Raw genomic sequence first — 22,802 nt, forward strand, 5'->3', positions numbered from 1 at the left:
TTGTGTGAAGAATTTCTCATCCTGTATCTGGCAACCCTACTTTCCATACAGTACAGTCCCCCTACCCATGTAAAATAGCCCTCTTGAATAATTCTATTTTCCACCATTTGAGGAAAGCCAGGAGAGTGGGAGCCAGGAGAGTGGGAGCCATCCTAACCCAGGGCTGGAGCGCCCATAGAGGCCAGGTAGGCGGTGGCCTCAGGCGCGGGGTGCCGGAGGGAGCGCCGGAGGAGGTGCGGGGGGTGGGAGCACGCACCACAAAGCAGCAGCCTCCTATCCCTCCCGCCCCACGCTGTTGCCGCCAGCACAAGCCCCCGGCCGGGTGAAGCCACCGTGGGCAGGCATCTGCAGCGGCTCAGGCAACCGAGTGGGAGAGCTCGGAGGCCGCCCGCTGCAGCGATCGGGCCAGCGGTGGCGCGTATGTGCATGCTCCCGTGATGACATCACATGTGACGTCATCACGCAGGCTGGTGCGCGCACACACAAGCGCTCACGGGAGGGGGGGACCCGGCTGGCCAGCCGGCCGCGAGCACCACAAACCCTTGCGCCACCCCTGTCCTAACCTTATCAGGTGGGCCATTCCAGAAGAAGGGTGAGGGGACAACAGAGAATGTCCATGCACAGGGAGTTGTTGATTTTGCCCATTTGCAAGGTGGCACCTACAGAAGGCCCCGCTCCGATGAGTGAATCTGCCATGGCAGAGCATGGAAAGAGGTGGTCCCATAGATATAAGGGACCAAGGCCCTGAAGGGCTGTTTATATGATAGCCAATACCTTAAGTTGAACCTTGTAACTGATGGGAAGCCAATGGAATAACTGCAGAATGGGAGTAATATGCATGTTTTACCTAGATCCTGATAATAACTGACATGTGGCATACTGCACCAACTGAAGTCTCCAAACTGACTTCAGACCTATGTAGAGTACACTACAGTAGTCTAGTCTTGATTTTACTGTGGGATGGATCCAGGTGGCCAGATTGTCAAAGAAGGGGCCCATCTTCCAGGCTAGACCGAATTGGAAAGTACATTTGTTGCACTGGTATTAAGCTGCTTCTTTAGCAGCAGTGCTAGATCTAGTATAACCTCTAAGCTCTTAACAGGGTCTACAAGGGTCAACTGAACCCCACTGAAAGTGGGGACTGCAATGTCCTTCAAGCTCTCTACCTTCTCAACCAGCAACACTTCTGTCTTGTCTGGATTCAGTTTCAATTTGTTCACCTTCAGCCATTTGACCCCAGCTGTCAGGCAGCAACTCAAAACTTTTGCTGCAAAAGCTGGCCAATCAGGTCAAAATACTGGACCAGGAAGGCCATGGAGATTTAGATCCCCCCTTGCTCCACTTTCTAGCTGCCATTGTCCAGTTTTATTCCTGTGAGCAGTTTGGAAGCCAATTTTGGCTGCAAATCAGGATAAAATATAATAAATAGGTCTGTGCTAAGGTCCTGTTTCGTGCGAAGAACCCAAATGCAGTGTCAAATCAAGCTGAATTCTGTGACCAGCATAAATCATGCGAATCAAGCACACTGTTATGATTTCTCTTAATTTGCATAATTTATTCTGCAATTGCTGCAAATAAGATATGTCTAATGTAATTCAGATGAAAAACATATAAGAAAAGAACGTGATGCATTTAGTGTATAGGTCCACATTAATAACAGGATGCAAATGTTCTCTGTATCTATCGCAATTATTTTAGATTGTGGGCTTTTTTTCCTGTGGCATCATCATGGGAAGAAAACTTGTGTGGATTCCCCCCTCCCTCTTCTGTTGCCTTGGAAGGAATTATATTGCTGATAACTGAACCATGGAGATGTCTCAGGGGGATTTGATGTCAAAACCAACATTCATGCTAAACTTTTGCATTTGCCGGTACTGACATTTCTCTGATTATATTTAACCTGATTGGTCAACGGGACATTTCCTGAGTAGTTTATCAGATACATTCCAGGGAGACTGTTGGTAATTTTCTTCTTTTTTTTCTTATAACAAACTTGAATTCTAACATTGAAAGGTAGTGAGTATGACAGTGCCATATGGTTGTAGTAAATGATTACAAAAATGCTGCAGAATCTGAAGTATTGATAAGGAGTGAGTGAATTTTGTGTGTTTTGGTTTCCTTATTATTCCAGAATATCTTTTTGCATAGTTTATTCTTAGAGAGTACAAACTCTGACCTTCTGAGCACCCAAGAAATAGGTTTGCCAACCTCAAGGTGGGGCCTGGAGATCCCAAGAATTACAACTGAGCTCCAGACTACAGAAATCAGTTCCCCTGGATAAAATGACTGCTTTGGAAGGTGAACTCTATGGCATTATACCCCCCAGTCCCTCCTTTTCCAAAACCCCAACTTCTCCAGGCTCTACCCTGCTAATCTCCAGGAATTTCCCAGTGCAGAGATAGTAACCCTAGCAAGTGAAGTGGTTAAATGGGAAGGGTGTTTTATCTCATCACTAGCCACCCCTGACCCTCTTGAGAAGCTACTGCAGGAGAGACTCTTACTTCCTGCAAAAGTCCCATGCTTGTATCCCCACTTGAGGTCCTTGTTGCTGTGTCTGACTCCTGAGTCCTGGACCTGTTGGAAACCTGGGCAAGAAGAGTCTCTCCTGGGGCTTGGTGTTTCACTTCCAGTAGCACGGGGGCAACTTTGTGCAGAACCCCTGCCCTGCCTTTTCATTGTGCTTGGAAATTTGGTAAGGGGGAGACTGCTTGACTTGCTCCAAGCAAGAAGTCCCCGGTGATATGAATAAACGGAAGTAACTGTGGCAAACTGTTACTACTGTTGTACTGTGTACAATTTGGAAGTATAAAAATGGGGCAACGTACGTAATTCAGCACTCAAGACTAAGACAAGAATTTTAATTAACGGTTGACAGAGAGGAATGCAGCGTGCTGCGACATGAAGCTATAGCTCAGTAAAAGACACATATTTCAGAGAAAAGCTGCATCATATAGGGATGTGTTTGCTGTCGTGGGTTTTTTAACCAGAATGAAACAAGAGTCCCTTTCAGCATGGAACGCAAGTCATATGAGAGCTGCTCCTCTCTGAAGCCAAGAGGAGTTTCTATGAGTTACTGCAGCTATATCAGTAGGGCTGATTGTGTAGATTGCTTTTACCTGATTGGTATTCTTCCTCTTGGCAATGTGCTAATCTGGAGGGAAAGACCCACGTCATCAGTCCAATTCACGTGATTGTGGAATCTGCACATATGCACATTCTGCAGCCATCCGGAATAGCACTATGGAGGAGCAGATGCATGTGTGAACAGGGAATTTGGGCAGCAAGAGATAAGGGCTCCAGCCAGGAATGCACCAACCTTTGAATGCAGCATCTGATGCCTGGTACAACATAAAGCTAAGACGAGTTGAGTGCCCAGAAAGTACTTAGCTGCCAAATCCTGGAGCTTCTCTTCTTCCTTGCTTTTCCTTACATACCTTTAATTATGTGCCTGAATACAGGAAGCGCCTACTCATAGGAAATTCCAGAAAGGTAGCCATGCCAGTCTGCTGTACCCAAAATAACCAAGAGTCTTGTGGCTACTTCAAGACTAATGCAATAAATTCTAATGCAAGAAATGCCACAATACATCAGGTAGTCATTAAGGTGCCACAAAAGTCTCTCAAGGGAAATGAGGCCATGGACCCAGCCATGCCCAACTCTTAGCAATTCATTACACCATTTAGTTAAAATGAATCTGAAATTTCTCTAAATGGTTTGCAGTCATCTGTTGTACAATGATCAGCAGCTTTGTTGAGAAAGAGATGGGGAAAGCAGCACTGTACCCCAGACTGAGAAAGGGCTGTGATTCAGTGTTAGAACATCTGCTTTGCATGCAGAAGGTTGCAAGTTCAATCCCTGGCATCTCCAGTCAAAAAGATCAAGTAGTAGCTGATGTAGGGTTGCCAGCCTCCAGGGGGCGGCTGAAGATCTCCTGGAATTACAACTGATCTCCAGGTGACAGACAACAATTAAGCTAGGAAAATGGCTGCCTTGGAAGGTGGACTCTGTGGCATTATAGCCAACAGAAGTCCCTCTCCTCCCCAAACCCCGCTCACTCCAGGCACCCCCCCCCCAAAAAAAAAACTACAGGAATTCCCCTGGAGCTGGCAACCTGAAGATGATGTGAAAGCCTGCGACCCTGGAGAGCTACTGCCAGTCAGAGTAGACAATACTAATCTTGATAGACCAATGATCTGACATAATATATCTGTCCAGCCTGTTTTGTGGTAGAGGATTCAGTCTACCCCACCAACCTTTCTCAAAGTAGCTCCATGTAAAACTCATTGTATATTAGACTGTTAGGATCTCAGTCTTACTGCCATGTGTGTGTTTTTCACTTCTCTGAGATATTACAATAATCAGGACTTGTAATTAGTTTTAAAACTTAAGACAGTTTCATGGAAACTGCAGATGTTAATAGCTTATCAACACCTACATCAATTCCACAGGCTGGAACTGAAAGCTCTGACCAAGGACATCAGTCTTGTAGTTTGCATGTGTTGTTGGTAAAAAATTTCATCACAGATGCTAAAACATACTGCTGCCAAAATATATCCCAAACAGATTTAGATAAATGATTATAATAATTTAATAATAAATATGTACAAGTGCAAATATAGTGGTATTGCAGTCCTGCAGTTATATGGGTCCAAGATCATTAAGGGCTTTTTAATAATAATAATAACAACAACAACATTTGATTTATATACCACCCTTCAGGATGACTCACCCACTCAGAGCGGTTTACAAAGTATGTCATTATTATCCCCACAACAAAACACCCTGTGAGGTGGGTGGGGCTGAGAGAGCTAGAAGCTGTGACTGACCCAAGGTCACCCAGATGGCTTCAAGTGGAGGAGTGAGGAATCAAACCCAGTTTTGTGCTCTTAACCACTACACCAAACTGACTCTCAGTGATAATCAGTACCTTGAATTGTACCAGGTAACCGATAGATAGCCAGTGGAGAGCCTGCAGAATGGATATGATATGCATGTCCTATCTAGTACCCAGTAGTAATTGGGATGCAGAATTCTGTACCAACTGGAGCTTCTGAGCTGACTTCAATGGACTTAGAAAGGTGCATAGGATGGTACTGAAATTAGCACAGCAGCAGGTTAGATACCCCTTAGAGCTGCTGTAGCATAGTGGTTAAGTGGTTCAGCTGCAAATCAGCACTCTACAGGTTTGAATCCCACTAATGCCATGAGCTCAGTAGGTGGCCTTAGTTAAGCCACTCCTCTCAGCCCCAGCTCCCCAGCTGCATAATAATTAAAACAGGAAAGGTATCAGCCTTCAGCCCGGACGTAGCTGCACATGGCGCTGGTGCTCCTGAACTGCGGCTCTTAGCCGCGGACAGGGACTGCACAGGTTCCTGCTCTGTGGAAGGAGGGGAGGTATACCTCACCCTTGCTCCCTGTCTACCACTCGCAGGCTTGCTCAACTTGTCAGAGTCCCTGCGGCCTCCTCCTACTTCCAGCCTTCCACAGCTTCCACTCTCCTCGCCTCCTCCTTGCTGGCTCTTCCTTCTCTCCTTCTCCTCTCTAGTTCTTCCTCCTTCCATCCTTTCACTCTCCTCACCTCCTCCTCACACCTACACAACCCACCCCTGGCTCCCCAACTGAGATACCTTATATAGGGCTTCTTGTCCTGCTCTCCACCCTTCTCCTTGTGGGCTGATCACTCCTGACTTGGTCCAGCAGGGGCAGGGGTCCAGGTATCTCTTCCTGCTCTGATCTCCACCCTTCCTTCCCTGGGTTGATTGCCCATGACCTGAGTCAGCTGGGGAGGCTTCCAGAAGTTTCTCTATCTACTTGAAGGGTGGGGCTGGCAGGACTTTTCCAGGTAAGACAGCCTGGTAGCCGTTTCCCCCTGAGCCCCCTTGTAGCTAGGCAAGTCCCCAGGCCAGGTGGCACTCCTACGGCTTTGACGTCCAGCTGGTCTGCCCTACCCTGGGGTTGTGTTGGGGCAGGGGCCTCCCCATCTGCTTGCTTTGACCTTTAGTGCCTGGCACCAGGGGAGGGGTCTGTGGCTGGCTGGGGGCCACTTCCAGGTTGCTCAGAGTCTGTGGGCTGTCTTCTTGCACTTTCGGGGCTAGCGTCTCACCCCGCTCTACCCTCTGTGGTGGCGGCACCACTGGCACCAGGGTTTCTGGTGCCCACGGCCACCCCCATGTTGCGTGCACCCCTGGACTGTGTGATGTCGTCACCATGTGATGATGTCATCACACAGCAAAGCCAGGCCCATTGGCCAGAGGGTGGCTGGGGCGGTGCACAGAGGCTGCCCTCGCTCCGCACGCCGCCCCGGCCGCCTGCCGTACCTGGCCTGCGGCTGTTGTGCCCAGCCAGGGGCGTGCAGCAGCTGTGGAGCAGGCTGGCTGGCAACAGCAGCTGCGGGCCAGGCACACCAGCTCTGTAGCATGCACCTCCGCCCCTGGCACCCCCTCCAGCACCCCGGCACTCGTGGGACCCACCTCACTGCCTCAATGGTGGTGCCAGCCCTGGGCGATGGCACGCTTCTGGCAGCCTCCCGATGTGGCCAGTCTGGGGTGTGTGTACAGCTCGTCCCCGGGCAAAAGGCAAGTTGAAATTGCATCTTTTTGAAGTTAATTTTATGTGGGAAAAAATCAGGATAATCCCCCCACAAAAGAGACCATTTTCACACACACACCTTTCTGGCTTGCATATGTCTTTTTCACAGAAATACATGGTGGCCTTTTGTGGGTGTACATCATTAAAAGGTAGGGAGCTTGTAAGCACTTCTTTAGAAGATTCTTGATCAGTCCTAGCAGAGGTTTCCTGATGATTGAGTGCCTCTTTCTTTCCAACAGAGTAGGATGCCCTGTAACACTTTAGGGCCCATGTTTATTTGAGCTGCAGTGTTTCCTTTTTCTTGCTGAACTGCCTTCCAAAGTCACATAGCAACTCTTCTACTTTGGATATAACAGGCATGTGGTTTCTTTTTCATTTTGCCAGCCTCCCACATTCGTGAATGCATTAGCAATTCCTGAGTATCAACCCTTTGTTACTTTTCCTTGTTCTGAGTGGAGACCCTTTCCTTTCCTTGACCCCAAGTGCTCCATATACAATGCAATAAAAGCAGTGACTTTTTAATGAAAAATATACAGCAGCGATGCTTTCTTCCAGACATGCTAATAAAGTAGCCTTTTATTTGAGCATAATGAAGGCTGTAATACTAAAGTGACTGCAGTGAAACCCACAAAAAATCGAAATATATAAGCCATTCATTAATGACCTGGTCAACAGAAATTGTGTAACATTCATCCATTAGGAGGTGTATCTTCATAACCAAAAGGAAATGTTTATAGCAAGATTTGTGTGTCAGTATATAAAATGTGTTTATAAAAACTATCTAAGGAGGTCAGGACAGCATTATTCTACTGCAGCCTTGGGAAAACCCTATACAGGCCATCTAGATTGCTTCCTAAGTACTGGCCTCGACCCACTGCTACACTACATGGGCTGTCTAGTGGTACATTTTTCTAACCATTACATTTTTTATCCAGTCCTTCCTACAAAGAATTCAGAGCAATGTGTGTGGTTCTGCCTTCCCCATAGGGTTGATAGCCCCAAGTTGGGAAATTCCTGGAGATCTGGGGGATGAAACCTGGAGAAACCTGGAGAAAGTGGGGTTTGGGGAGGGAAAGAACCTTGGCATGGCATAATTCCATAGAGTCCACCCCCCAAAGTAGCCATTTTCTCCAGGTGAACTGGAGACCAGTTGTAATTCCAGGAGATCTCCAGCCACTACCTGGAGGCTGGCAACCCTACTTCCCCATTTTATCCTCATAACAAGCCTGTGAGGTAAATGCGGATGAACAAGAAGCCAAGGTCACTCTGCAAGCTCCATGGCAGGATGAGGCTTTGAACCCAGGTCCCTTAGTAGTATGACACTCTAACCACTCTTCATTTCTACATGAAGTATTCCAGTAGTCCTGGTTAATTCAGACATTCCATCTCCTGTTAAAGCAGTGATGCCAACCAATGTGTTTCCTGGGGCCTGCTTGCTTCTTCCCCAAAGTTTCTCTTTCCCAACCCAAAGGGCCATCTGTCATGTCTGCATCCCATTCATCCATGCCATTCATATGTTCTCTGTTCCCTGTATTGAGTTGATCATACTGCATAACTATATGCTCTCTTATTATGCTCATGTACTGTAGGCATAATATTCATGCCATCTTGAGCTTGCCTTAAAACGAAAGTAATAATGTTGAGACTGTTATCTCTGAAACATGCTTCCTGACCTTGTACTAAAGTATAACTCTTTGCAAGAGACAGAGGGAGTCGAATTCCCTGTAATCTTCTGGCTTGCTCTAGCCAGACGAAGCTGTTGTGTTTCTCATGAGAATGGGGACTTTCACGCCTTTTTGCTAACTGCCCCAGGGGAGGAGGGAATCCTAATCCTTATATCAAAGTGCCTTAGCTTGTATTCTCATTCCTGCCAATTCCTATTCATCTTTGAAGAACCTATGAACTTAATGGATCTCTATAATAAAACCTTTTCAACCAAGACCCTGGAGTACTTGCTGTGAGGGATTTGGGGATCTATTTGTCATGGACTGCCATTCCTAGAACTGACATGTCTATCTATCATGGACTGTGGTTTTCCTCCACTTCACTGAAGTAGTAAGTGCTTCAGAAGAGCCATGAAGCCATTTGCTTAGGGAGCACCCATTTGAAAACAGCTGCCTCTATCACAGGAGGAAGTTTGGCTTGGAAACTCCTAATATTTTGTGGAAACTCCCAGTGTTTTGTAATTGATTGAAAACGTCATGGCAGCCATTTTGTTATGGCACATATTGCCTCATCTCGAAATTTGAAAAGTGTCCACAACTTGGGGATCCTTGAGTTAAAGGATCTCGCATAGCAGGTACTGGGAAATACCTTGCTCTGTCAGAGCACTTAGAGAGCTCCTACCTGACAGAGTCAACAATACTGAGCTAATGAACCAATAGTGTAACTTGGTATATGGACTAGGACATGGGTATGCCTAGGAATTTTATCCATGGGAGAGCCTAAGCAAATTTCATCTTTGTTGCTGATATATGGGGAGTGGCCCAGGAGTGCACTTGGCTATTTACTATTTTTGTACTGTGTTCAAATATATACGGTGTCCTACTAATCCCCATATAATATCTTGTCTCCCTTCTGGCAGTGCGTAAAGTATTTTGCTAATCAGACAGTCAGTTTTCTCAACCCTGCCCAAACCTAATTGTAACTAATGAGAGGAACTGTGCAGTTTTAGGTCCTTGTTCCAGCAAGCACTTTAAATAGAATCCGCCATGGGCAGTGTTGGAAAATATAAGCTAAATAATGCAAGACTGTTAGCAGAAAAATATGGCACTATTGAATTACACCAAACACTGATTTTAAAAACCACTCCTGAACAAATTATTATTATCCAGGCTTAGAGGGTCTCTGACCTTTTTTGTAATCAGGAAGATCCATAATCATCCAGGTAAGTTAATTGTTAACAATTGCTTGAGTGTGCTGATTATATAAATAATGAATTAGAAAATACAGGCGACTGGAATGTGGATTTTTGAAGCTCCTCTCCAAGGGTATGGGAGCTTTGTCTTTGGTCTGTTTCATCAGGCCTGTGATCCTGCAAAGGGCCGGGCAAGTTCTGAGAGGAACTGAGTCATGATGGGTGAACCCCCTCCTTGGTGCCCCGATCTATCCCGCCCCCCGCCCCCGCCAAACTGAAAATGACTGCTTTTTTCTGAGCCCAGTTCCAAAATGCAGGCAGCATTTTACTTATGGCTGCAAGCACAGGGGGACACCGGGAGTGTCCCAACTGCCGTCCTTCCTTCATTACTTTCTAGTGTTGTCAAGTCTCAGATTTTAAGGCTGCTTCTCACATGAGCACGCTGAAATCTCAGGACCAACAATGCGCCCACACAGGTTGTCACTTATTTAAGACATTTAGGCACGCCTGCCTAATTGGAGACGGGAGGCAATAATTGAGCACTCACGTCACGACTCAACTGCATTTTGTCTTTGGAGCGCAGTTATTTTCATTTTGTGTGTGTGTGGGCATGTGGTAAACAGCCTATCGCTTTAATGTACCATATAGAGCCATAGATTCACAGATGTCAAATGATATAATTCCTCAATGTTGTTGTTTAAAAAATGTGCCAGTACTCATGTAGAAGGTTGCACCAATTTCCCCCTCCCTCTGCAGATGCCCCCTAGGCTGTTCCTGAGGGTCCACTAGCTCCCAGGAACATTTTGGAGGACTCAAGTTGGCTGCAGAAGAAGAGGGAGATAACCGCAGCTTCCTCTTAAAGAAATGGTGCTTTACTTTTCTCCATGATGTGGTTGGATATAGACCATTATCCGGAAATTCATACAACAACCCTATAAGGCCAGTATTATTATCTCTAGGGTACAAGTAGCAGTCTGAAACTGAGAAGCTGTGGCTTGCATAACCCAAGGCTACCTGTGAGTTCAAACCAGTGGTGAGAGTGGATCCAGGGTATAATAATAACACACTTTGTAAACCTCTCTGAGTGTGGCATTAACTTGTCTTGAAGGGTGGTACATAAATTAAATGTTGTTGTTATTATTATTTATCCTGTGATTTTCATGGTTTGGTATATTGTGGCCCTGACAGCCCTATTTCCTTTCTTCTTTCTGGAGGCCTTCCTCCTTCCTTGGCACTGTGTGTTGCTGTGATGGTGTCTGAGCAGCCTGAATAGCTTAGTTTGGCCCAAGGTCATTGGGGCTTAGTTACAAAGCAGGGTTGACCATGGTCAGTTCTTGGATGAGAGGCCACCAAAGATTGTGGTTACTACGTAGAGAAAGGCAACAGTAAACCACCTCTGCTCATCTCTTTCCTTGAACACCTCATGGTTGGAGTTGCTATAAATCAGTTGCAACTCAATGGCTCCTGTTCCTCCTCCTTAGCATCTATAACAACAACAACAACAACAACAACAATCAATTTATATACCGCCCTTCAAGATGACTTAACACCAACTCAGAGTGGTTTACAAAGTATGTCATTATTATCCCCACAACAATAATCACCCTGTGAGGTGGGTGGGGCTGAGGGCCAAGCTACACATGACGAATGACACTTGAACGGCAAGTGGATTGAGTGGAGAGCAAGTGAACAGGGAGAAATACACTTGCCGTTCAAGTGTCATTCGTCATGTGTAGCTTGGCCCTGAGAGAGCTAGAAGCTGTGACTGACCCAAGGTCACCCAGCTGGCTTCAAGTGGAGGAGTGAGGAATCAAACTGTGGGCCAAGCTACACATGACGAATGACACTTGAACGGCAAGTGGATTGAGTGGAGGGCAAGTGAACAGGGAGAAATACACTTGCCATTCAAGTGTCATTCGCCATGTGTGGCTTGGCCCTCAGTTCTCCAGATTAGAGTCCTGCGCTCTTAGGCACTTTGGGAAATCCCAGGGTACCAGAGAGAAATTGCAAGATATTTAAGAGGGAAGATCTCTGGTGTGGAGTTTGAACTACATTGTCATTGGATGGCCTTAAATTGTGCCTTTTACCTTCTACAGCATGTAACTTCTACAGATCAAATAGCTAGGGAGAGTGTTGCTTTAGAACTCCTGTCCTGCTCCAAATGTCTGAGCTGCCACTATAAGGTATTTGGAGTCTGTTATTTACTTGAGAGGGTTTAAAAATAAAAACAAATGGAGAGAACATTCACAAATGGTATTCTTAATCTGCAACATAAGGTTTTTGAGGACTCTTCATCTCTCTTTTCTGCTTCACATTTGGATTTGGCCCAAGTTCCACTTTACTCAGTGGAATTCTAGCATCTGAATAAACAAAAATCAAATATTTGTGGTGAGCTATCAAACAACTGAAGCTATAATGACTAACTGAGGGCCAAGCTACAAGTGACGAATGACACTTGAACAGCAAGTGGATTGAGTGGAGTGCAAGTGAACAGGGAGAAATATACTTGCCGTTCAAGTGTCATTTGTCACTTGTAGCTTCACCCCGAGGCTATTGTACTTTGGTCACATCATAAGAAACCAAGCCCCAAGGGAAAAGACAATTAAGCTAGGAAAAATTGAGGGCAGTAGGAAAAGAGGAAGACCCAACATGAGACGGATTGACAGAGAGCCAAGCTACAAGTGGCGAATGACACTTGAACGGCAAGTGTATTTCTCCCTGTTCACTTGCCCTCCACTCAAACCACTTGCTGTTCAAGTGTCATTTGTCACTTGTAGCTTGGCCCTCACATGTATTCCTCCCTGTTCACTTGCGCTCCACTTGCCCTCCACTTGATCATTATGTGATCAAGTGGAGCACAAGAGGAGAGCAAGTGAACAGGGAGGAATACCTATGAGGGCCAAGCTACACATGACGAATGACACTTGAACGGCAAGTGGATTGAGTGGAGGGCAAGTGAACAGGGAGAAATACACTTGCCATTCAAGTGTCATTCGTCATGTGTAGCTTGGCCCACAGTCTGTTCACTTGCCGTTCAAGTGTCATTCGTCACTTGTAGCTTGGCCCTTAGTAAAGGAAGCCACGGCCTTCAGTTTGCGAGACCTAAGCAAGGCTGTCAATAATAGGATGTTTTGGAGATTGTTAATTCATAGGGTCTTCATAGGTCAGAAATGGCTTGACGGCACACAACATACATGGACATTGAATCATCTACTCCAAGGCTGTCCTGGAGTGATATCTTGCAGGAAGGGAATCCCCAGTTTGGTCTTCTCTTTTCTGCCGAGCAAATCACTTTGAAAAACAAGACTCTCTGGTATGTGCGTGTGTGTGTGTGCAGAATCACATATAGTTGCTGTGTGGTGCTTCGTTCAGCAGGGAAACATCTTGCACTATGGCAAATTCATCTCAAGAGTTGTCTTTGATAGTTCAAAAATCACCCAAGTTGTCAGTCTTGCCCCAAACCCCTTTGGCTTTGGTGTACCCAATTAAAGTGACAAAAAGAGGCATGATGGGAAAATGCAGTCCTCATTAAGACATCTGTCATCCTTTGTGGGCTTCTCTTAAAGGGCTGTGTTTCCCATCATGCCTAATGAAACTCAGAATTTGACAGATTGGGTTGCAACAGTTCCTGCGCAGGCTGTAAATACTTGATGATAACATTGTGATAAATAGCAGTGTGAGCTGTTTTTAACGGCGTTTTCCTTAGCACTGTGAAAGCTGAGTATTTTAACCCTGTTTTCCACTCTGGGTGCTTAATATTTATTTTGTTTGATGTAAAGGGAAGAAGTTATGGAAAGAGAAAATTTCTACAATTACAATTGACCTGGTCTTTGGACTGAGATGGACATTGCAATTAGGGGTTGTGTTGTTTTATGTAATGTTGTCCTATGTATTGCATAAGTACACTGTACAGATAACCCACCCAATGTTTCAATATACTTGCTATCAATTAGAGCAAATGTTATTAATATCTGAATATCCTTCCCTTGCATTTTTAACCTCAGCCTATGTTTTAATATCCAGTACAGAACTTTCAGTATCCATTGCAGCAGGTTTGGTATGCCTCGTCAACACAAGATTCCAGTGCCTGGGCAAAACAAATTTTGCTATCCAAATATAATATCCCCCCTACTTTCCCAATCATCAATCACAGCTCAAATCTTGTATTTATTATTGAGACTAGTTTGAGAATAATATGACCCCTTCTGGGCCTTTCTAGGGAGGTGCAGTTAAAACTAAACATTTGATCCAAACTACGCCTATTTGCTCATACCATAAATTCCTCAAATGTAAACAAAGCCATTTGCTACATTTGGAAGTAGTCAGTAACTTATTTATCTGACAGTTATTGTGGCCTTCATTGCCAAGTTTCATTTTCATGCGCAGCAAAAATGGCAGGAAAATGAGAGACTCAGCAGATATGTCCCTGATAGGGACATCATCCAGCCATAACAGTTAATTAATCTTCCTGCCAAACAGTATTGCCCAGTTTCTTTGCACAGCATTTCTATTTTTTAACCAATCATTGCACCATGTCAGTGCTTTGGGAGGGATTTCTGATTATATGCAAGCATGGGTCTTATGTTTCCATTAAATAATCCATTATGTGGGGCTGTGCCTGTTAGGCAGAAACTAAGTCTTACTGCTCTAAAGATGTTTTTCATGCTTTTTGATACACTGACAATCTTCAGAATGTTGCTGAAGATTTGTGAAAGTATATGTATATATTTTTAATTATGAGGTTTTTGTTCTTTGTATTTATTTCTCAGATTCTAGTTTTGTACATTGTTCTCAGAGCAGAAATGTCTTACCAAACTTATGTGTTGTTGAATGATTTTTATAAATGTTATCTTTGTGTTATTTTTCTACAGAAATTCAACATACTGCATGAAGGTGTCGATGTCCTTGACAGTTGCTGAAAATGAATCAGGACTTTGCTACAACAGCACAATCCGTTATTTAGAAAAATCAGAAATCACTAGAACAAAGATAATTTCCTGCCCGGATATAGAGGATTACAAAACAGGAAACCGAGAACCAGATGTAATATGGTACAAGGTAATGTGGTTATAAGGATTGCCTTACATCAATATAGACCAAGTCACATACTAGATGTTTATAAAATGGTGAACAGTGTGGAAGAGGAAAATCTCATTCTCTCATAATACTTTAACTTGAGTTACCATGGTATTAAATTATGGTAGCTGCAGAACTGATAAAAGGAATTGCTTCTTTTCACAGGGTGTAGTTAACTCAGCACAATATGGTAATGATTGCTAGCTTTTAAAAAGATAAGATATACTCATGGAAGAGAGAGTTAAACAGGTGCTAACCAGGTTAGCCAAATGGAAAACACCACATATGGAGGTAATATGTTGCCAAACATCAGAGGAGGATGCCACCCTCCGCATCCTCTTGGAGCACAATGCAGAGCTTGAAATGTAGAATATGTACTTTCTTTAAACAGTGTCCAACCAATCAAGCAAAGTGTTATCTTCTCTGACTGGCAAACATTTTCTAAGGCAGTCATCCCCAGTGTGGTACCACTGGGAGCCAGTTTGGTGTAGTGGTTAAGAGTGCAGGATCGAATCTGGAGAACCATGTTTGATTCCCCACTCCTCCACTGGAAGCCAGCTGGGTGACCTTGGATCAGTCACAGCTTCTAGGAGCTCTCTCAGCCCCACCCACCTCACAGGGTGTTTGCTGTTGTGGGGATAATAATGGCATAGTGTGTAAACCGCTCTCAGTGCGTGTTAAGTTGTCCTGAAGGGCAGTGTATAAATCGAACATTGTTATTATTATTGGGCATCCTGGTGCCCACCAGTGTGTTTTCTGGTGCCCACTTGCTTCTTCCTTGAGCTTTCTCAGTCCTGGCTCCTACCTGGTGGAACACTCTGTCTACCGAGACCAGGGCCCGGCAGGATCTACTATCTTTCCACCGGGCCTGTAAGACAGAGTTGTTCCGCCAGGCTTATGGCTGAGGCTGGGCCTCCACTGGCTGGAGGATATAACATCTACTCCCCTCCCTATGAGAGCTGCCCACCACTGTTCTGAAGCTGCTGCCATGTTCAATTGCACTGTTGCACTTTTTGTAATCAACGATATTGCCGCCACCAAGAAAAGAGTGCTGCTATTTTTAATATCTTTCTAATATCTTTATACAATGTTTTTAATGTTTTATGTTTAATGTTTAATGAAATGTTTTAAATGTTTTAATGTTGTTATCCGCCCTGAGCCTGCTTGCGGGGAGGGCGGAATATAAATACAATAAAATAAAATAATAAAAATAAAAGCAAAGCACCAGCCCTGGCTTTCCTCCAGCCAAAATGAGCAAGAAGTGCTTGAAAAGACCCCAGGAGGCATGACTTTTTGGTCTGCAGGGAGTGCTTATTCATAAAAAGCTGCCTCCATCATAGGAAGCAGCTTGGCTTGCAACCTTTGGTAGCAATTTTGTGGTGACACCCTCTCACCCACTCTCAAAATTCCAAAATGGCCCACAGTCCCAACAAGAGACCCTGATAAAGGGTCTCACAGAGAGAAGGGTCTTCCCCAATATCTTTGATCATTCTACTGACAATGCAAGAGACCGAACATTCTGCATGCAAAGCAAGTTCTCTGCCACTAAGCCATAGCCTCTCCTCTTCCTTAGTCAAATCCGGCAATACAGTTTGTATATTCAGATTCTGGCATAGAGTTTGGTACACTTATTTTTTCTTCTAAGACTTCCAGGTCAGAGGTTGTAGCTTCTATTTATGAAGCTACGAAAAACAAACCATGCCATTGGCCCATCTAGCCCAGTATTATCTCATTTGACCGGCAAGGGCTTACTAAAATCTCTAGAGAAAGATCATTCCCAGCACCTGTTTCCTTGAACTAGAAATGCCGGAGATTGAACTTTTCTTGCACTGCAAAGCAAGTGCTTTGCCAATGAAGCATGCGTTGGTTTCTTTATTGTTTGATAAGTTTAGGGCTTTTTTTCAGCTGGAACGTGGTGGAACGGGGTTCCGGAACCTCTTGAAAATGGTCACATGGCCAGTGGCCCCGCTCCCTGATTTCCAGACAAAGGGGAGTTTAGATTGCCCTTCGGGCCACTGAGTGGTACGGAGGGCAATCTAAACTCCCCTCTGTTTGGAGATCAGGGGCGTGGCCACCAGCCATGTGACCATTTCCTCCTAGGGCAACCCACTGAGTTCTACCACCTCTTTTCCCAGAAAAAAAGCCCTGGATAAGTTGTTGTTGTTTATATTGCATGCCTCTTTACTGAAGTTAAAAGCTACAAACATTGCAAATAATTAACAAAACAGAGAGATGTTGGGTAAGAAAATCAGAGAGGTTCCTTGAATAAGCTGGACCCAGCTTGTTTGGGTCCTTCTGCCAATCCAAAGTGAAGCAATTTGAGTTCCCTCCCATCAGCCTCCCTGTGTTCAGTTTGTGCACAAATAATTAATTTGGAACTGGGATGACATAGAGGGAGCTATGATATGTCAGCAAAGAGCAAGACGCTCGGTGATACTCTGTCAGTCTGTTTTTTCTCTTACAAGAACCCTGCCTATTTCAATGCAGGCTGACAAAATGTGTATTCTGAATAGGGGTTGGAGTAAATGAGATTTGGTGTGTATGCATGTATCTTGTCAGCTATTAAAATGGCTTTGCCTCTGAATGTCTAGAGATATTTATACAAGCTGATGCAGCCAAAGAGGAAATGGAACAAAGAACTACGTTTCTCTGTGTGCATATTAGGGGGTGCTGGAATTCTGTATGTACTACTGTGTGCTTAGTCGTAGTGTTGGGTTGCACTGTTGGAATATTAGTGCAGATGAAGGAGCAGAATATGAGGCTCTCTGAAGACAAAGAAGAAAAGTACGACTCTATAAACAATATCAACAGCTCACCCCCCCCCTTAATCCTGGATTGAGAGGGGGGATGAGTTGGATGTCAGCTTTCAGATGTCTGCCTCTTTTGTAATGCTGATTTTTAAAATTCCTTAAAGCCATCTAAAGCCCTGTGGCACAGAGTGGTAAGCTGCGGTACTGCAGCCCAAGCTGTTTTCACAACCTGAGTTCAATCCTGGTGGAAGCTGGTTTCAGGTAGCCAGGCCAGATCAAGGTTGACTCAGCCATCCATCCTTCTGAGGTCGGTAAAATGAATACCCAGTTTCCTGGGGGTAAAGTGTAGATGACTGGGGAAGGCAATGGCAAACCACTCTATAACAAGTCTGCCAAGAAAACGTTGTGATGCGACATCCGCCATAGGTCAGTAATGACTTAGTGCTTGCACAGGGGACTGACTACCTACCTACTACTCTTTTGTAATGCTTATTTTTAAAATTCCTTAAAGCCATCTATAATTGGTTTGCAAATAGATTCAGGAGAACTTGTGTGAGAACCTTCTTTTCCTTAAGCTTGACCATGTATAAACCCACTCTCATCAACCAACCAGCCATTGCCTATGGCACACTGGTAAGTCTCTCAGTCTGACAGATACTCCAGGCAGATCTCAGATTGACTGAGATCCAGCCCGATCTGAAACTTACTCATATTGCTTCAGTTCCTGCCCTGCTCTTCCCTGGAGTATTTTGTGCTGCTGTCCTCCATTTCCTGTAGTTTATTAAAGGTGGAAGAAAATATGGGATCCCCATGAGGACTTGAGACTTTGGACTGTGTTGAACATACTCACCAAGCAGGGCCGTATTATCCTATGGCCAGGCCCCTAGGCTTTCAGGTATTTCGGGCCCCCTCTGGCACTTTAATCTTTCACCCCACTACAGCTGACAGCCTGACCCTGGTAGGTAGGTACTAGCCCACAGTACATAGCCCTATATCCATTGGAGGGTCTCCTGAAGAATTCTATTCACAATTTTTAAAATATTTTTATTGCCCAAGTGGAACTCTTCAGGACAGCACATTTTGGAGATATGATTGTTCAATACTGTAATATTTTGAAGTAAATACAATTTTTATTATTTATTAAAATATATATAATTTAGGGGTAATTGTTTAATTAAATAGAGAGAATCAATTGTAATTTATGTGGGGGTGTGCCTCAGCAAAAAAAAAAAATGGCAGGCCCCTAATCCCTGCATGGCCCCTAGGCTTCGGTCTAGTCAGCCTTATGAATATTATGGCCCTGTCACCAACGCATCTAGGAATGTTGAGAGCCACGGGAACTGCATTTTCATGGTTTCCCACATTCTTTTGACAGCCTTTTAATCTCTGTGTTTTTTCGTTGGTAATGTTTTGTGTCCTTGCAACTTGTTGTTGCTTGCTAGCTACCTTGAAACCAAGGAGATAAGATGGGATCTAAGTATTTTAAATAAAGTTACACATAATTGTAGTTAGAAGGGCAGGAAAGGGCTCCAGGGACCAGGGCTGGATCAACATATTTTTTGAGTGGGAGCAAAAGTAAAAAAATGGTGCCTCCTTATATTTTTCTTTATATATTCTTTATATATTTATATATATATATATATTTCTTATATATATTTCTTTATATATCTATTCCTACCAAACCAAATGGAGGGAAGAGACACGGCTGGAACTTAGGCCAACAGAACCAGTGTCATTCACAGCAGTCAGGCACTGGGTTCAGCCAGTGGGGAAACACTACAGAACAGAACCAAGCAGTATCCAGCCAGAAGCACGGGGCATTCCCTTGCTTCAGTCTGCTTCTGTTGGGTTACGTTGCAGCTGTCTACTTTGCTTCAGTTTGGTTTGGGAGGAAAGTATGTAATTCTTTTATGTGGTGTTGGTCGCCTTCCTTCACTTTGGTGGGGGGGGGGGGTGAGATTCCATTCCTGTGCTTCAGTTAGGTTCTGTTGGGCTTTCTCTAATTTGAGCTCAGCTTGCATTTGGGAATTTTCCCTGACCATGTCAGCCTTGTCCCAATGTGTTTCTGCAATAGGAGTCAGCTTTGACGGTTTACCCCTAGTTTTAGGAGAGCCCACCCTTTACTTTGCTCATTCACAAATGCAGATCCTTGTTGTCCCTCCAAGAGAGGAACAGGCCTATGCAAAGCAGCTTCTGGAAGTTTGCTCAGCTGTGGACTCACAGTATGCCCTTGGGCATATCAACATATCTCAATATGCTGAGAGGAAGTAGAGACCTACCCTGCAGGGTTATTGTGCAAATAAGAACTATTTCAAAAATAAATTGGCCAGAATGCTCCAGCTGGACTTTCTATACCTGGCATTATTCCTCCTCCAAAAAGCTGCTTCGTGATAGGATGTATGTAGGATGGCTGCCCTACAACCCTGGTATTCCTCTCCGCTGGAAGTCTGCCAAAACCCAAGAGTCTTCTAGCTGGGCTGATTGCCAATGATGAGGCAGAATAGCAACCAGACCAAGAAACTTTTTAATCACAATTCAGATGGGGGGGGGGGTTGAGGTCTAGAAACTTTCATAGATTTACTTTCAAGGCTGTTTCCAAAACATTTTTACCATTATTCTGATTTCCCCCATCCCACCTTTGACGCACTGAACATGTATTGCCTCCTCTGAACCTTTCGGACAGCAAAAGATGGAGATTTACACAAAAGTCCAAAAAAGAGACTCCTTAAAGAGAGGCTTGCAAATCCTATATTTTGAGATTGCCAAAGAAACAATCAGGAACCCCTTTCCCAAATGGGGGCTTTGAAGCTGGGGTCTACAAGGAGTTTAGCAATATGACAAAGAAAGCACTCTGCACATGCACAGAGGCATTCATGTGTTAGGGTGTTCCAAAGCCAGTATTGAATAAAGGTTCTGAAAAACAGCCCTGGAGGTTAAAAGAAGTGCAAAACCAGTTAAAGTGTCCCATAGCAGAAAATGGAGCTGCTCTGGACCTAGGCAGTGGGCTCTTATTTGTCTCCAGTACTTAAAAGAGAGGTGCCATGAAACATGTGCCAAGCCCCATCCTTGAATTTCCCAATTCCAGATATAACCAGGCTGGTTGTGTGATTACTGTAGGACTAAATGCACTTTAAGGGCAAACTAAGGTGGGTGTTCGTTGTTTTGAAGGGAAATTGCTTCGGGAGAGGAAGTGAAGAAGAAGCAGAGAGGGAAGAATCTGTGGAAAAGCTTAACTCTTTCCTTGCCTGCCATTCCACTCCAGACAGCCTCTCCTCCAAACCCAGCTAGCGAACAGAGCCTCCCAAAGGCAGGGCTGCTCTCCTCCAGAGAGTGGGGGGTGAGCGCTGCTGCTGGCCTCTTTCCCTCCCTCCCTCCCTGAGAGCCTGACAACTTATGCCAAGGCGGCTGGCCCACGCGAGAGGCCTGGCCCAGTACTTACACTGCCCACCCTGCTCCCACAGCATGTGGTCTGTGTGCATGCGTGCGTGGCAGCAGCCACCTCGTTGCCACTTGCTCTTGGCGTGCGGTCGGGCACTCCGTCAAAGAAGAGGGAAAGGCTGGCAGCCAGGCTTGCTCTGCATGCGTGCGTGTGCCTCTCCCCAAGATCTGGCTCAGCCAGGGACCATTGTGGCAGGACTGAGGTCCAGAATGCAAGACTGAATTTGCCTGTTTTCGATCCAGAGTTGTTGTTGTGTTTTTTTAAAACATCTAGGAAACAAAACTTGTTTTTCTGGATTAATGCTGGAGCAGATTTGGGTGGATCTACCCAATTGCTATCCCAAATCAATGGTTAGTGTAATGGTAGGAAATCAACTCAGATGTCTTTTCTTCTGCATATTCAGACAGTTGTTATAAATGTGCCACACACAGGTTATACGTCGCCTGCTTGATGGGTGACAACTAACTATTAAGCTGTCATATGGGCTAAATTGAGCAGAATTGATATTGCACATCAAAAAGAGCAGCATGGCAGCAAGTCCATCACAATGCATTAATTTTTTGAAAAAAAGAGAAGATTGCTGTGCCGTCGAAGAGAATACATTGGGATGTCCTCTGCCTTCTCTGTTATTCCTTTGCACTGCTGAAGGGCTTAGTGAGGGCACAAGCAACTAATCAACGAGATGGTGGAGATGCCTGAAGATGATCAGTTGAGATGTTAATTGTTTCCTTTAATAACTGGGAAGAATCAGCTTTGTTGGACTTTTGTGTAGAAAATGTGAATCCGGGGCAGGGCTATTGAGCCATGGTTTTGAAGAGGGTGGGGCTGACCTGACCCACTAGCTTTTAATGCTTTTAAATACCAGGGCCGATTCCACACAGCTTACCTGAAGCTGGGACGTTGCGGAACATTGTGGACCATGCTGGAAAAAACGCGGAAGATCACGTTTTCTCATGCGAGTTTTGCATGACGTCGCGCTTCAGGTAAGCCGTGTGGAATCGGCTGGTCTTACCCCTAGAACAAGGCTGTTTTCACATGCTCTTAAAGAGACAGCCCAGTCACTGAACTCTGGCGGGTTTTCTCACTCACTCCATATGTCTCCAATTTCAAAGCAGAAGCAGGCTGTTTGGCTTCCATTTTTCAGTGTCTTTTGGGTGGGGGCACAGGAAAGTATGGGAAATTGCCTTCTCAGAAAAGGCACCGAAAAAACAGAAGCCAAACAGCCTGCTTCTGCTTTGAAATTGGAGACATATGGAGTGAGTGAGAAAACCCGCCAGAGTTTGGTGAGTGGGCCCTCTCTTTAAGAGTGTGTGGAAACAGCCCAAGTGACATCTCAGGGCAAAGCTCCAAGTGACGAATGACACTTGAACGGCAAGTGTATTTCTCCCTGTTCACTTGCCCTCCACTCAATCCACTTGCTGTTCAAGTGTCTTTTGTCATGTGTAGCTTGGCCCTCAGTTGACCTGAGACATTGTGATGCAAGAGCCAGAAAAACATCCGAACACCCACTCCAAGTGTGCAATCTCCTGCCCAACCTTCACTGAAATAAACTTGCCTGAGAATGGAGCAGAGCTCTGCTGAATCAGACCAAAGGTTTATCTAGTCCAGTTTCTCGTTGTAATAGATGGATAGGGTTGCCAACTCTTTCTTTGAAAATCCCTGGCTTTGGAGATGATACCTGGGAAAGGCAGAATTTGGTGATACCTAGGAAGGACAGAGTTTGAGGCAGGTAACCCCTACAGGTGGGACACAGAAATGTATCCCTGCACCACAGGAACCAGCGAGGCAGTGCTCTGAACCAACCAACAGGAACTGCATATTGGGAAAGAGAGGTTTGGTTAGGCTTTGCAAGTTGAGAGTTAGTGGTTGAAAGCTGTGAGTGAGTGTGAAGGTTAGTTTAACAGGCGTGTAAATTAAAACCTAAGGAGATATATCTCTGGCTAAGTTCCTCTGTCTGGGTAATTGAGGTGAGATGCCAGCAGGGTGTTACTTAGGGCCAAGCTACACATGACGAATGACACTTGAACGGCAAGTGGATTTAGTGGAGGGCAAGTGAACAGGGAGAAATACACTTGCTGTTCAAGTGTCATTC

At 44.9% G+C, this 22,802-nt stretch overlaps 1 protein-coding gene across 1 annotated transcript in view; it reads left to right on the top strand.

Annotated features, from left to right (window-relative positions):
* The window catches only part of IL1RAPL2 (interleukin 1 receptor accessory protein like 2), a 289,452-nt gene that overhangs the window by 13,587 nt on the left and 253,063 nt on the right, over positions 1-22,802 (top strand). Inside the window, exon 3 of the mRNA XM_054995823.1 lies at positions 14,317-14,503. Coding sequence (XP_054851798.1) covers positions 14,317-14,503 — 187 coding nt within the window. The remainder of the gene's footprint in view (positions 1-14,316; positions 14,504-22,802) is intronic.

The sequence above is a fragment of the Eublepharis macularius genome, chromosome 13 (genome assembly GCF_028583425.1).
Source record: "Eublepharis macularius isolate TG4126 chromosome 13, MPM_Emac_v1.0, whole genome shotgun sequence".
Lineage (NCBI taxonomy): Eukaryota > Metazoa > Chordata > Lepidosauria > Squamata > Eublepharidae > Eublepharis > Eublepharis macularius.